The sequence below is a fragment of the Takifugu rubripes genome, chromosome 20 (genome assembly GCF_901000725.2).
Source record: "Takifugu rubripes chromosome 20, fTakRub1.2, whole genome shotgun sequence".
Taxonomy (NCBI): domain Eukaryota; kingdom Metazoa; phylum Chordata; class Actinopteri; order Tetraodontiformes; family Tetraodontidae; genus Takifugu; species Takifugu rubripes.
The window spans coordinates 13,561,713-13,572,345 of record NC_042304.1 but is presented as its reverse complement, the minus strand read 5'-3'; the positions used below and the strand labels follow the sequence as shown (position 1 = coordinate 13,572,345).

At 42.5% G+C, this 10,633-nt stretch overlaps 1 protein-coding gene across 2 annotated transcripts in view; it reads right to left on the bottom strand.

Annotated features, from left to right (window-relative positions):
* Nucleotides 1-41: 41 nt before the first annotated feature.
* The window catches only part of anos1b (anosmin 1b), a 28,802-nt gene continuing 18,210 nt past the window's right edge, over nt 42-10,633 (bottom strand). Inside the window, exons 6-15 of one of the 2 annotated variants that reach the window (XM_011619755.2) lie at nt 9,217-9,346; nt 6,517-6,610; nt 6,095-6,329; nt 4,228-4,366; nt 3,321-3,557; nt 2,508-2,602; nt 2,011-2,173; nt 1,513-1,745; nt 1,187-1,350; nt 42-1,103 (exon numbers count right to left, since the gene is read on the bottom strand). In XM_011619755.2, coding sequence (XP_011618057.2) covers nt 1,210-1,350; nt 1,513-1,745; nt 2,011-2,173; nt 2,508-2,602; nt 3,321-3,557; nt 4,228-4,366; nt 6,095-6,329; nt 6,517-6,610; nt 9,217-9,346 — 1,467 coding nt within the window. In that variant the 3' untranslated portion in view covers nt 42-1,103; nt 1,187-1,209. The remainder of the gene's footprint in view (nt 1,104-1,186; nt 1,351-1,512; nt 1,746-2,010; nt 2,174-2,507; nt 2,603-3,320; nt 3,558-4,227; nt 4,367-6,094; nt 6,330-6,516; nt 6,611-9,216; nt 9,347-10,633) is intronic. The other variant, XM_003978439.3, reaches the window with a different exon arrangement.

Genomic DNA, 10,633 nt, shown 5'->3' with positions numbered 1-10,633 from the left:
TGGCAGTATGAGATAAATTCATTTTATGTGGCACATTTTTCTTTTTATTTTAATGTGTATTTTCTTTATTTCATATTATAAAACTTTACAGAGTTAATGATTAAATACTGACGCAAGATTAAGTGATACAACTCACAATACATCTTGTTATCTTTAATTATGTAAAATAACAGACAGGAAAATAAATATAACAAAAAAACACACACAAGAAAATAAGTAAAATGTAATATATATTACAGGAAAAAAGGCATGTAAGTTTCATGACATCTGCCCATCTTTTAAAAAAAGTAATGCAATTAATCTGAGATGTACAGTAGCTTTGTACAACTATAAAATGTCATATATCATTAATTAGTTAAAGTGGTGTTACATAATGGAAATTAAAGCTACACAGGATCCAAAATGTATCAGGGAAGACATATTTGAAGGAAGATTTTGTTTTGTTTTTAAAAACACAGTAATACAGATACATTTTATTTTCCTTCAAGACCCAAGTGAAATGCTAAATATTGTGGTTTACATTGTACCTACTTGCACAGTTAAAAACATGCTTTGTGTTACTCAGTCTATACACAGAGGGCTGTATAGGGCCACTGTCATGTCTGGTGATTAGACATTGCTACATTAACAAGCAAGCACTTGTTGCAGTTCCGCACCAACTCTCCCTTTTTAAGCATGTCTTGCCAAACTGCAGCAGTAATTACAACCATTAGTGTTTGAAAAATACTATCATTTACACAAAGATTTTTTTTTAAAATGTTTCAAAGACTATGACTACTTAGTCCAATTTTAACTGTTGAAACAAGTACACTTCTTACCCCCACCCCTTAAAAACACACATCCTTAATTTGTGGATAGTTTAACTTCTGAAAAGACATTTTTTATGTGTTTTTCTTATTTTCCAGTGTTTGGAATGATTAAAACCAAAGAGAGTCAAAACAGACAGAATACAAAATATTAATATGTTACATGATCATTTTACAGCTCGGCTCGTGTTTTCTGCATTTAAAATGAAGTTAAAGTATGTTGCCTTCTGACAGACAGTCAAGAAATGGGTGGTTAAAACAAACTCAACACATCACAGGGTGACTGCAAGCTGGGGTCTGGAAGAGAAAAACAAGGGATCAGAAGAAGGATTTATCACAATTAAAAATGAAGACTGTTGTTTGCAGATAACGTTAGATACCAGTGATTAATTAAAATGACCTCTCAAAGAGTGGCGTTGACCTCTGGGGTATGAATGGTCTTGGAGACAGCGGCGCCATTGCTGCCCCCTGCTGTTAGCACTTGGAGCTGCAGCTGGTAAACGCTGTCAGCCTGAAGACCGAGAACTGACACTGACCTTTGAGACTGAGCAGAATGAAGAGTTATTAAAACTGACATTAAATGAAATTTACAATGAAAAGGGGAGAAACATGAAATGTTGGGCCAAAACTGTTCAATATTATATATATATATATATATATATATATATATTTCCATTTTGTCTTGTTACTTAAATCAGATCATTACCGCTGCGACTGTCTGCGTCTGAGAGATGAGCGTGTCTTCCAGACCCTCCTTAGTTGCTGTAACACCTGACTGCAATGTCCATGTGAACTGGAAACCATCCACCGCTGATGGTTCCAGCTGCTGCTGGGACATCCTCCATCTGACAGTCATGAGCAGGGTGCCGTTAATCTGCTCAAAGTCCGCGGTCAAACGTTCGGGCCGCAGTAAACCCTTCCTGCTGGACGGGAGGCGCTCTGCAACAAACACATGAATCCTGTTTGACGTATGACTTTTGACTGGTTGACACACATTGTAAACAATTTGCGGAGTTAATCATTCATTTTGGAGCTAGAAAACATTACTCACAGTTACCAATGTTGTGTTTCACTGAGGTGAAAGAACTGCTTTACTTTAACTTTAACATCACGAGCAACTACACTACAGGGAGGTTTTGTGTGTGTGTGTGTGTGTGTGTGTGTGTGTGTGTGTGTGTGTGTGTGTGTGTGTGTGTGCATGTACCCTCAGTGCTGCAGGGTAAACCTTTGCCTCCTCTGACCCTGACAGAGGTGCATGCTGGGGTCGTAACCCAGGCAACTGCTTCCGACCTGAGGTCAGCCCTCATTGCCACGGAAACTCGGTACTTACAGGCAAACAACAGTCCTGTGATAGTATGATGTGTCCCCTAAAGAGGGAAGATTAATCCAGGTTAACAAGAAAAGCAGGTTTAGGCTGTACAAGCAGCTGGTTGAGGCATTACACACATCCTAAAAACACAGTTATTAAACACATGTATTTGTTATGCTCCGGTCTCATTAAACATCAGAATTAGCTGCATTTTAAGAAATTTTTAAGAAATTCTGGGCCAAATTTTCAGGTTTTATACACACAGATATGTGGACATCTTTGAATGTAAAAATGTCAGAACTTTAAGTATAAGAAAGGAGACACAAAGGAACCAAGGGACAAGGAACCACATGAAACCATCAAACCACATGCAGCCAGAGGAGAAGTTAAACCTGGACTGTTGTCGTCTTTTCCGTGCTGGAAACATTCGTGCTGCAGGTATGTGGACGCCATCGTAGAACATACGGGCCAGGGTGTCTCTGCTTGCCTGTAAGTAAAACACTGCTTTATTTATCTGTGTAAAAACGCTACAACACATGCAGAACGCATAACCCTCAGGGTTATAAACAGGGATGGGGAGGTGTCTTCTTTGTTATTGGAGCCAGTCTGTCTAATCTATGATGCGCATCACAATTAGGTTGACATCAGTACGAGAGAAAAAAAGATAAATGAATGCAGCAGGCGGTGGCCCACAAAGCCCGTGCCCTCCACTACACAGACCACCTAACCAGGGTTAATGACAATTTGCATGGACCTGGACACCAAGAAGATTACAGATTTTATCAAGCTGTTCATGGTAATGGGCAAAACAGGAGTGGATCTGCATGATCACCAACAGGCAGCAGCTCCCTCTTACACCACCACCTGTCCGATATCTTTGCTTTTGGCCAGTCAACAAGCTGTGGGTGTCCAAGGCATCAGCCAGGCCATAACCTGGCCACGTCTGCAGTCTCACGTCTGGTTTTCAGATATACTGTTTTCAGATAAACATGATAAATAGCTGCAGGCACAGCTGAGGACTGTTATGCCTGGGTCAAGGTGCTTCAGCTCCGACTGGCATCGGTTCCCACAGAGCCACAGTTATCTACACATTCTACGTGAAGGCAGGGTCATCACGACTCTGTAACGTCAAGGTTTTGGCTTGTGAAAGGTTTTCTTTACATTCTTGAGGATTGCTGATATGTGGAACGTTCAAATCAACTCACCGTGGTTCGGCAGTTTCCAGAACACCTTGACCTGCAGCTGGTTGTCATGGTAATGAGGGGCAGCGACCTCTAGGCGCAGGTTGCCAGGGGTGACAGGGTTAAGGGGGGATTCAGGGTGAGGCAGAAGGGAGGAGTGGGGCAGGTCAGAGGAAGAGGAAGAGGAGGAGGAGAGAGATGGAGTGGACGGAGGAGACGAAGCTGATGAGGAAGAAGGGAGCTCGTTGGAGAAATCTTCACCTTAGATGAGAGAAAGGCAGACATTTTTTGATGTGATGACTTATCTGAGAATCAGATTTTCTCATAAGCACGAGCATAAGCATAAGCGTCCTCTGCACAGTAGCTGTTGTGAATACTATATCAACAACATCAGGAAAACATTATGAGCCCTGATGTTCAATTATTAAACAGCATATGGAATTTAAACACAGTGGGGCCTGCCAACAAAAGAATTGACTGCAGCTGTTAACTCGTTCATTCCCACTTTTATTAAAACATATACTGTGGCAAATGTTAATATTGCAATATTTTAATGAGTTTCATATAAAACTGTTAGTGTGTGGTTTGATAATTGAGCTACAGCTGGCTATAATCTGCTACCAAGCTGACCAAAAGGTCACCTATAAATATCTCCTGGATGGGATGACCGTTAATATCACCACTTCCTGTTGTGAGTGTATGTGTGTGTGTGTATGTGTGTGTGCTGTTGTTGAAAAGTGGCAGGCAAAAATATGCTCAGTGATCAAACGCAGCAGCTCGAAAAGAGTTAAAGCTGTACTGTGGACTCATTTTCATGATGGAGGAATACGGTCAGGCGTGAGCAGTTAGTGATTCTCGTTCACCTGCAGGCTCATGAGTCAGAAACATCACTTTTTGATTCCTTCACTTAACATCAGCCCCCCCTGTTTACCTCTCTGGGTTATTGTGGTGAAGACGATTTGAAGTTTAGGGCTTTTCAGCCTCTTCTGACCCCAGTAGGCCACCGTCTGGACTGACAGGAGGTAGGAGGCCGCAGGCAGCAGGCCGTGCAGCCACAGCTCGCACTGCGCCTGGTAAAGAGAAAGAACGGGAAGGTTTTGATGAGGGTTTAAACACTGGTTTTGGTTTCGATCCAAAGTTAAGACATCGACTTTGGATCGCATCATTTTTGTCATCCGCTGACCAGCATCATCACCCGGCCAAGTGTTGCGTATGCCCTGCGCTCCGACTGGCAGGCCAGATCTGTTCTGAATTAGCCCAATGTTTGACTGACAGCTCATTAACTGGCTCTTAGTCAATCACGTCTGTGTGGATTTGAGTTAGTCACAACAGAGAGATGCTCGGATGATAAGGACTGAGTGCGCGCGTGTATGTTTGCATGCGATTCTTTATATGTGTACACTTAAGAGAATGAGACAAAAGCAAGTTAAAAGCGGTTTCTTGGTGACCTGCAGACGAAAGTGGGTTTAAGTATTTCCATTACACTCAAGATAGACAAAACATATGGCCAGTACAGCAGAATGTGTGTGTGTTTGTGTGTGTGTGTGTGTGTGTGCGTGTGTGTGTGTCCGTCTGTGTTTGAATCTGTATTTGGGAACCACCAGTGGCAGGACAAGCCTGGATTTCTCTTTTAATGCATAATATCACCGGTCTTTATATGTAAGTAGCTGATATATTATAAGTAGTTGACGTATAATCACCTAGTGGATTTTCCAATCCTATATTTCACTCCAGTTTAACGTTAAATCCCACCTGTTTTGTATGTGATCCTAACATTTATTGGATGTATTATGTGATAATAAAGATAATTAGCTTCCAGTTGTTATACCCATGGTCTGATGCTCATGTCTGTGTGTATCGATGCAGCAGCACATGAGAAGCACTAGTCAGGGGGGCTCATTTAAATTCCAGGCCTCCCAACCAAGCAGAACAGAGGAGCAGACTCGAGATAAATGGCTCCACCAGGCTCGGTCTGGGAACGCCATTGCTACTTAGGACAGCGAGGTCCCTATGAGCGTGCGCCCATTTTAATCTTGAACACTGTTTATGTTTTCAATTCTCTTTTGCTCTCCTCCCAAAGTGAATGTCAACCTCACCGTTTAACATTTAAAACCCAAAGCTGAAAAATCCTGCACAAAGGATTCGCGAGGACACATAAAAAAGAAGAAAAATAAATCCTTAATCAGGCAATCGTGATGCCAAAGCTATAATATCTGCACAGTTTACAAGGATTATGGGTAGTTTTGTGAGAAAATCACATCTTTATCACACCTATAATCACCATCATAAAATCCACTGCATTGAATTCAGTATAACAGGCCCATAGACCTGTTGTGTTCTTTTAAGTTGTTCTTCTTTGACTTGACAATTGACAAGTCCCATTTCCTTCAGTGATACCTGATACGTACTCCCACTAATGTTACCGTGCTGTGGTTACTGGCCTGCTGTCAAGATGTTTCCAGATTTAACCTGAGTTAAATGTTATCTAAATGCAGGGAGACTTCTCTCTCTGCTGTCAATCTCCATGACAAAGTTGTTTTGAAGCAGTAAAGGCTTCGTGTTGTCATGGTGCTACAACAAAATTATGTCCCCTGAAGATAATAGTGTCTGTCTGCAATAGTGATGGGATAGCAGGTATTTAAAAGGTCAATATGATAGCATAAAGCATCGAAAATCCACATTTATATAACTGGAAATACTTTCTGATCCACTTATGACTCTGTATGTTGACATCAAAGTGTCATTCATAGCTCAAATCTCTTATTAATTCTATAAATATCATTAAAATGGTTCCTTACCCCCTGAGTCACTCTGGCGTTACTCTCCCTTTTACCCTGGTCCACTGGCCGTGAGTGGGTAGGAAGCGTGTGCATGTTACTGTGTGTGTGTGCGTGCAGCGTGTGCGTGTGCTTGTGTGTTGTGTGTGTATTTCGATCCATCCAGGTGACTCTGTAGTTGCGGACCGGCAGGTCTCCCTCTCTGGGGGGTTCCCAAGTTAATAAGACCGCCACTGTGATTCCACTTCCTCTCGACCTGAGGGGACACGGCATCAATGAGCACCATGGATGTGAATAATTTTCTGGCAATAAAGTAGAAAGAGAGGCACTTCCTGACATGTGATTCCAGAAATAATACTTCCAAGCATGGTATTCTTAACTTACATTTATTCTGGAATAGGCAGAATACATTTTATCCTCAACAGTGGAGGAGAAAGAACTACCTCTCCACAAGTTGGGTCCCTGGTTGAGAACCTGTCCATTCTAGAGTCTGGTTGCTCACTCTGACATTAACTGGAGGCTCTGGAGGAGAAGGGTCTGCAGAGAGAGATGGCTGTGAGAACCCTGCAGCTGGGAGAGTTCCAGAATGTCTCATTAAATTATTAAATGTGGCACATATTCTTCGCTGAACGTTCCCCAGAACTGATGAATCTTTAGAGGCAAATCAAGCCACGCGGTCGTGCTAATGTCCCAAGGGCAAGGAAGGATTACTGCTAAGATTCAGTGAGTACTAATAGAGGTTAGGGCTGTGATTCCGAGTGAGGAGGCGATTCACCAGCGCCAGTTCTGTAATGGCTTGATTTTAATACGCTGCAGCATCTGAGAAAATACAGGAGCCATTCCAGAGGGGAAAAAAAGCTAATTTCCTCTCAGCCCCCTTCAACTCTACAATGACAATTAGATTTAAAGCATGAAAGGTTAATGATACCAGAGAAGCTTAAGACTCCACTTTCAGTAGCTGCCACAACACAGACCAAAGGCGACCACCACTAAGTCACTGTTTACCTCCCAGATTAAACCCTGAGCTCTCTGCACCACTTCTGTATCCCATTAGAACCTCAAACCCCAATCCTGTATTTGATTAAAACTACAAAATATATCTGATTAGAAGTACATCCCTCATGGCAGGCCTCCCACAGGCCTGGGGCTGTGCTTGGCTGACCCAGATGTAGAGATCAAAGTTAGGGCAGCATGTTAAGCCTGCAAGATGTTGCCTGTGTGCATGTGTGTATATGGTTTTCTATGGATCTAGAGGGGTGCCAGCAGTGATTGTCAGATTGGAATCAACACACGTGTCCTTCGCAGAGGCCTTTTTTTACTCTCAGTGTCTCCCAGTGAGGTAATTTTAGATGTCTGTGTTCACGAGTTGAAGCTTTTGTGGGGGAAAATCTCCCTGAACGACTGCTGGAAGGACCTGTGCAACCACGACAGTACATCTGAATAAAAGAATCTTAAAAACTTGAATTCTCTTCTGGTTAGCATCTGGTCACAGCAGAGGAACGTCAGCCGTCCTGACACCAGCTTCCTGATTTGTGACCTCTGACCTCGAGCCCCTGACTAATCAAACCACTGAGCTGGAAACAGAAGACCCTGACTGCAATCTGATGGTATTTAGAATGTTGAAGTGTGTCTTTAACCTTTTAACCTTGTCCTCAAAGTACATTCTCATACTCTCAAATGTAATCTTGATGGGCACGTGCACATATGCACTTAAATAAAATAATTCAGCACTTTAGATTATAGAAGAAAGTTCCTGTTTAAGCATTTTTGTCCACTTCCAGGCTACTGTAGAAACATGATAGAACAACTTTCTAGTACTAAAGAAGTAAAGCTGTAGTAAAGAAACTTAGCATGCTAAAGTTATAATAATGTACAAAAAAGCATGCCTGTGTTACATTAAAAATCATAGGCAGTTAAATGGGGGTATTGATCAATGTGCGTGTCAAAACTGAACATTGCATCTTTTTATTATTCTTATTAACTAAATGGAATTATTTGCTCCAATCTCAAGGTGTGTAAGATACTCAGTTTTGGTTGACATTCTCAGGAAATTTCTGTTTTTCTCTGTCAGAATCTTCATGTGATCCTCGAGCGTAGAACCTAAGAGTTGTCAACCTAAGATTGTTAAACATCTCAGGTTGCTTTACTCTGGTTGCAGGACAAATTGATTAAGCTGCCTTCTTTTGTTGTTTTGTTATTGGCTTGTTATTTCTTCCACATGTATGCTGAATTACCTTGACTGTTCCACTCAACAAGAACTCTGCATAATGTATGATTTCAGGCATAGTATGGTTTTCTTTCCCCACTCTGCTTCTGGTTGCATGCACAGAAAGTACAGTATGGAGCTCCAGTCTGACTCCTGTGCCCCAACATGAATGGCCTGACCTGACACAGCAGGGGGGCGCTCCATTGTGACGAGTTCCTCTCACAATAAAAAACCACCACCTGTTTCAGTGACGATCTCCAAAGAGCGCATGTCCCAAATGTCCAATGAAGCTTGTTACAGGTTATACATTTACCAAACCCCAGTGGAGTCTTAAAGAATTTGATGATTTGGTGTTTTGTTGAAGGTGGAGGAAAAAGCTGTTTGAGACACCTCTTCCAAATGCACTCATATGATAAAGAACCTTTTTTTTTTCTTTCCAAAGCTTCGTCCAACTTAAAATCATCCCTCACGTACAACCATGTGCTCCCAAATACTGGCGCGAAACCAATGTGATCTAATGTGATGGAAGTCTGTTAAGCATTAGGGCGTGGACCTCCTGTGGAGTGTCTTTGTGTGAGACAGAACACTGTCTTGGTCTCTCTTCCCCTCCCGGAATTTCACTCTGGCACCAAGTGGGAATGAACAGAGTACATGTATGTGCGCGCTGTGTATGCAAACATGAGCTCATGTCCTTGTGAGTATCCTCTGTGTTTTATGGACTGCCTGATAGCTTTGCTCCTGTATGAGACAGAATGGATGGCTTCTTACTTGTCCTCTGAGAGGTGTAAAATCTAATGAAATGACACAAATGGAATGTGGGAATCAGTTCTGCTCACTGTCTCATGACAGGGTTTCGAAATTCACTGAAGAATCTGGACGCACGCACAAGAGATAAATCAATAACAACCCTGCTCCAAAGACCATGCGAGGACGTCACCTTTGCTGGACATGTAGTGCTTGCTGGGTGTGGTGAAGCCTCTGCTGCCATGGCTGTTGATGGCTGCTACCCTGAACTGGTACCAGCGCTGAGGTCTCAGCTCCGACAGAACCGCATCCTCGGAAAGGGTCTAAAAATAAACAAATGACAATAACCAATAGGGTAAACAAACAGCATAAAGTAGCTTTGGACCCAGCGTCAGACTGTGTCCACAACACGCATCCATCAGGCTTGTAGGAAGGCTACACAGTGATCCAGTCAGTCACAGGAGAAGAGAACTTTAAAGCTTCAAAGCTGGAGTGAGATGGAAAAGCCAATAGAGCAGGAGAAAAGCAGGGAAAAGCGATCGGACCTCGGGGACAGATTAAGCATCTCATCTGCAAACAGGTGAAGTAAGTGTTGAAGAGACTGAAAAGCCATTACAAAACAAATCCCAAATCCTGCAAAAAGTCTTCGGGTTTGTCCGAGAAACCTTCCGTCGTGCTCTGGCTCGTTGAAGTCGCATTTATTAAATCTTTAGATCTGCTGATCGGAGAGACAAATGAAATATTCTCATTATTGGAGTTGGAGAGACTCGAGCACCAGATGTGCTCAGGAGCAGTGTTCTCCATCCTTGAGGAGGGGGGCGGATCCACCTAGTACAGGACACAGGACAAACCAAACACTCACACCACATCTGTACAGCCCCACAGCTGTTCCTGGAACCTTCGAGCTATGACATAAAAACAGCCCTGTACATCCGTGCAACATTTTAAAATGATTACCTTTGTCTCTTTTCTGAAGTTACAATTCTCACATCGGTGAGGACGCACAACTTAGCACGCTTGTCCTGTGTTATGTATCCCTTTAAAAGAGTTGACATACATTCTTGTGGAATTTAACTCAGATGATTCACAAGTTAATGAGCTGGAAAGTCAGACGAGGACAACTGGATTGTGATTCCATCAGGTAAATTAAATGATTTGCCAAAATTATGGTTAAACCTGCTGCAGATTCTGATGTTTTGTTTCCCTGAAAGTGAGAATGAAATCAATGTTTAAGATCTACAGAACCTATCCGCACACAGACACACACACACACACACACACACACACACACACACACACACAAACACCACAAGCTGCCATCTATTTAAGTCTATAATGAGCATTCAGTCATTCAAATTCAGCCAGTGGAACAACTGTGGCTGCCTGTGGTTCCTTTTTAAGCTTTGCTTATTTACCTAACCTCACACACACACACACACACACACACAGATTCAAATGTACAGGCATGAAGTTTACCCTGGCATAACTGGAGACTGAGTGATGTGGAGAGCTTAAGACAGCGAGGCAGCAGGCAGATGAGGTGGAAACACAGTCGAACATCCATCTTCATTGCTGAGGTTTCATCATTCAGAGTTATGAGGCAAAGACAA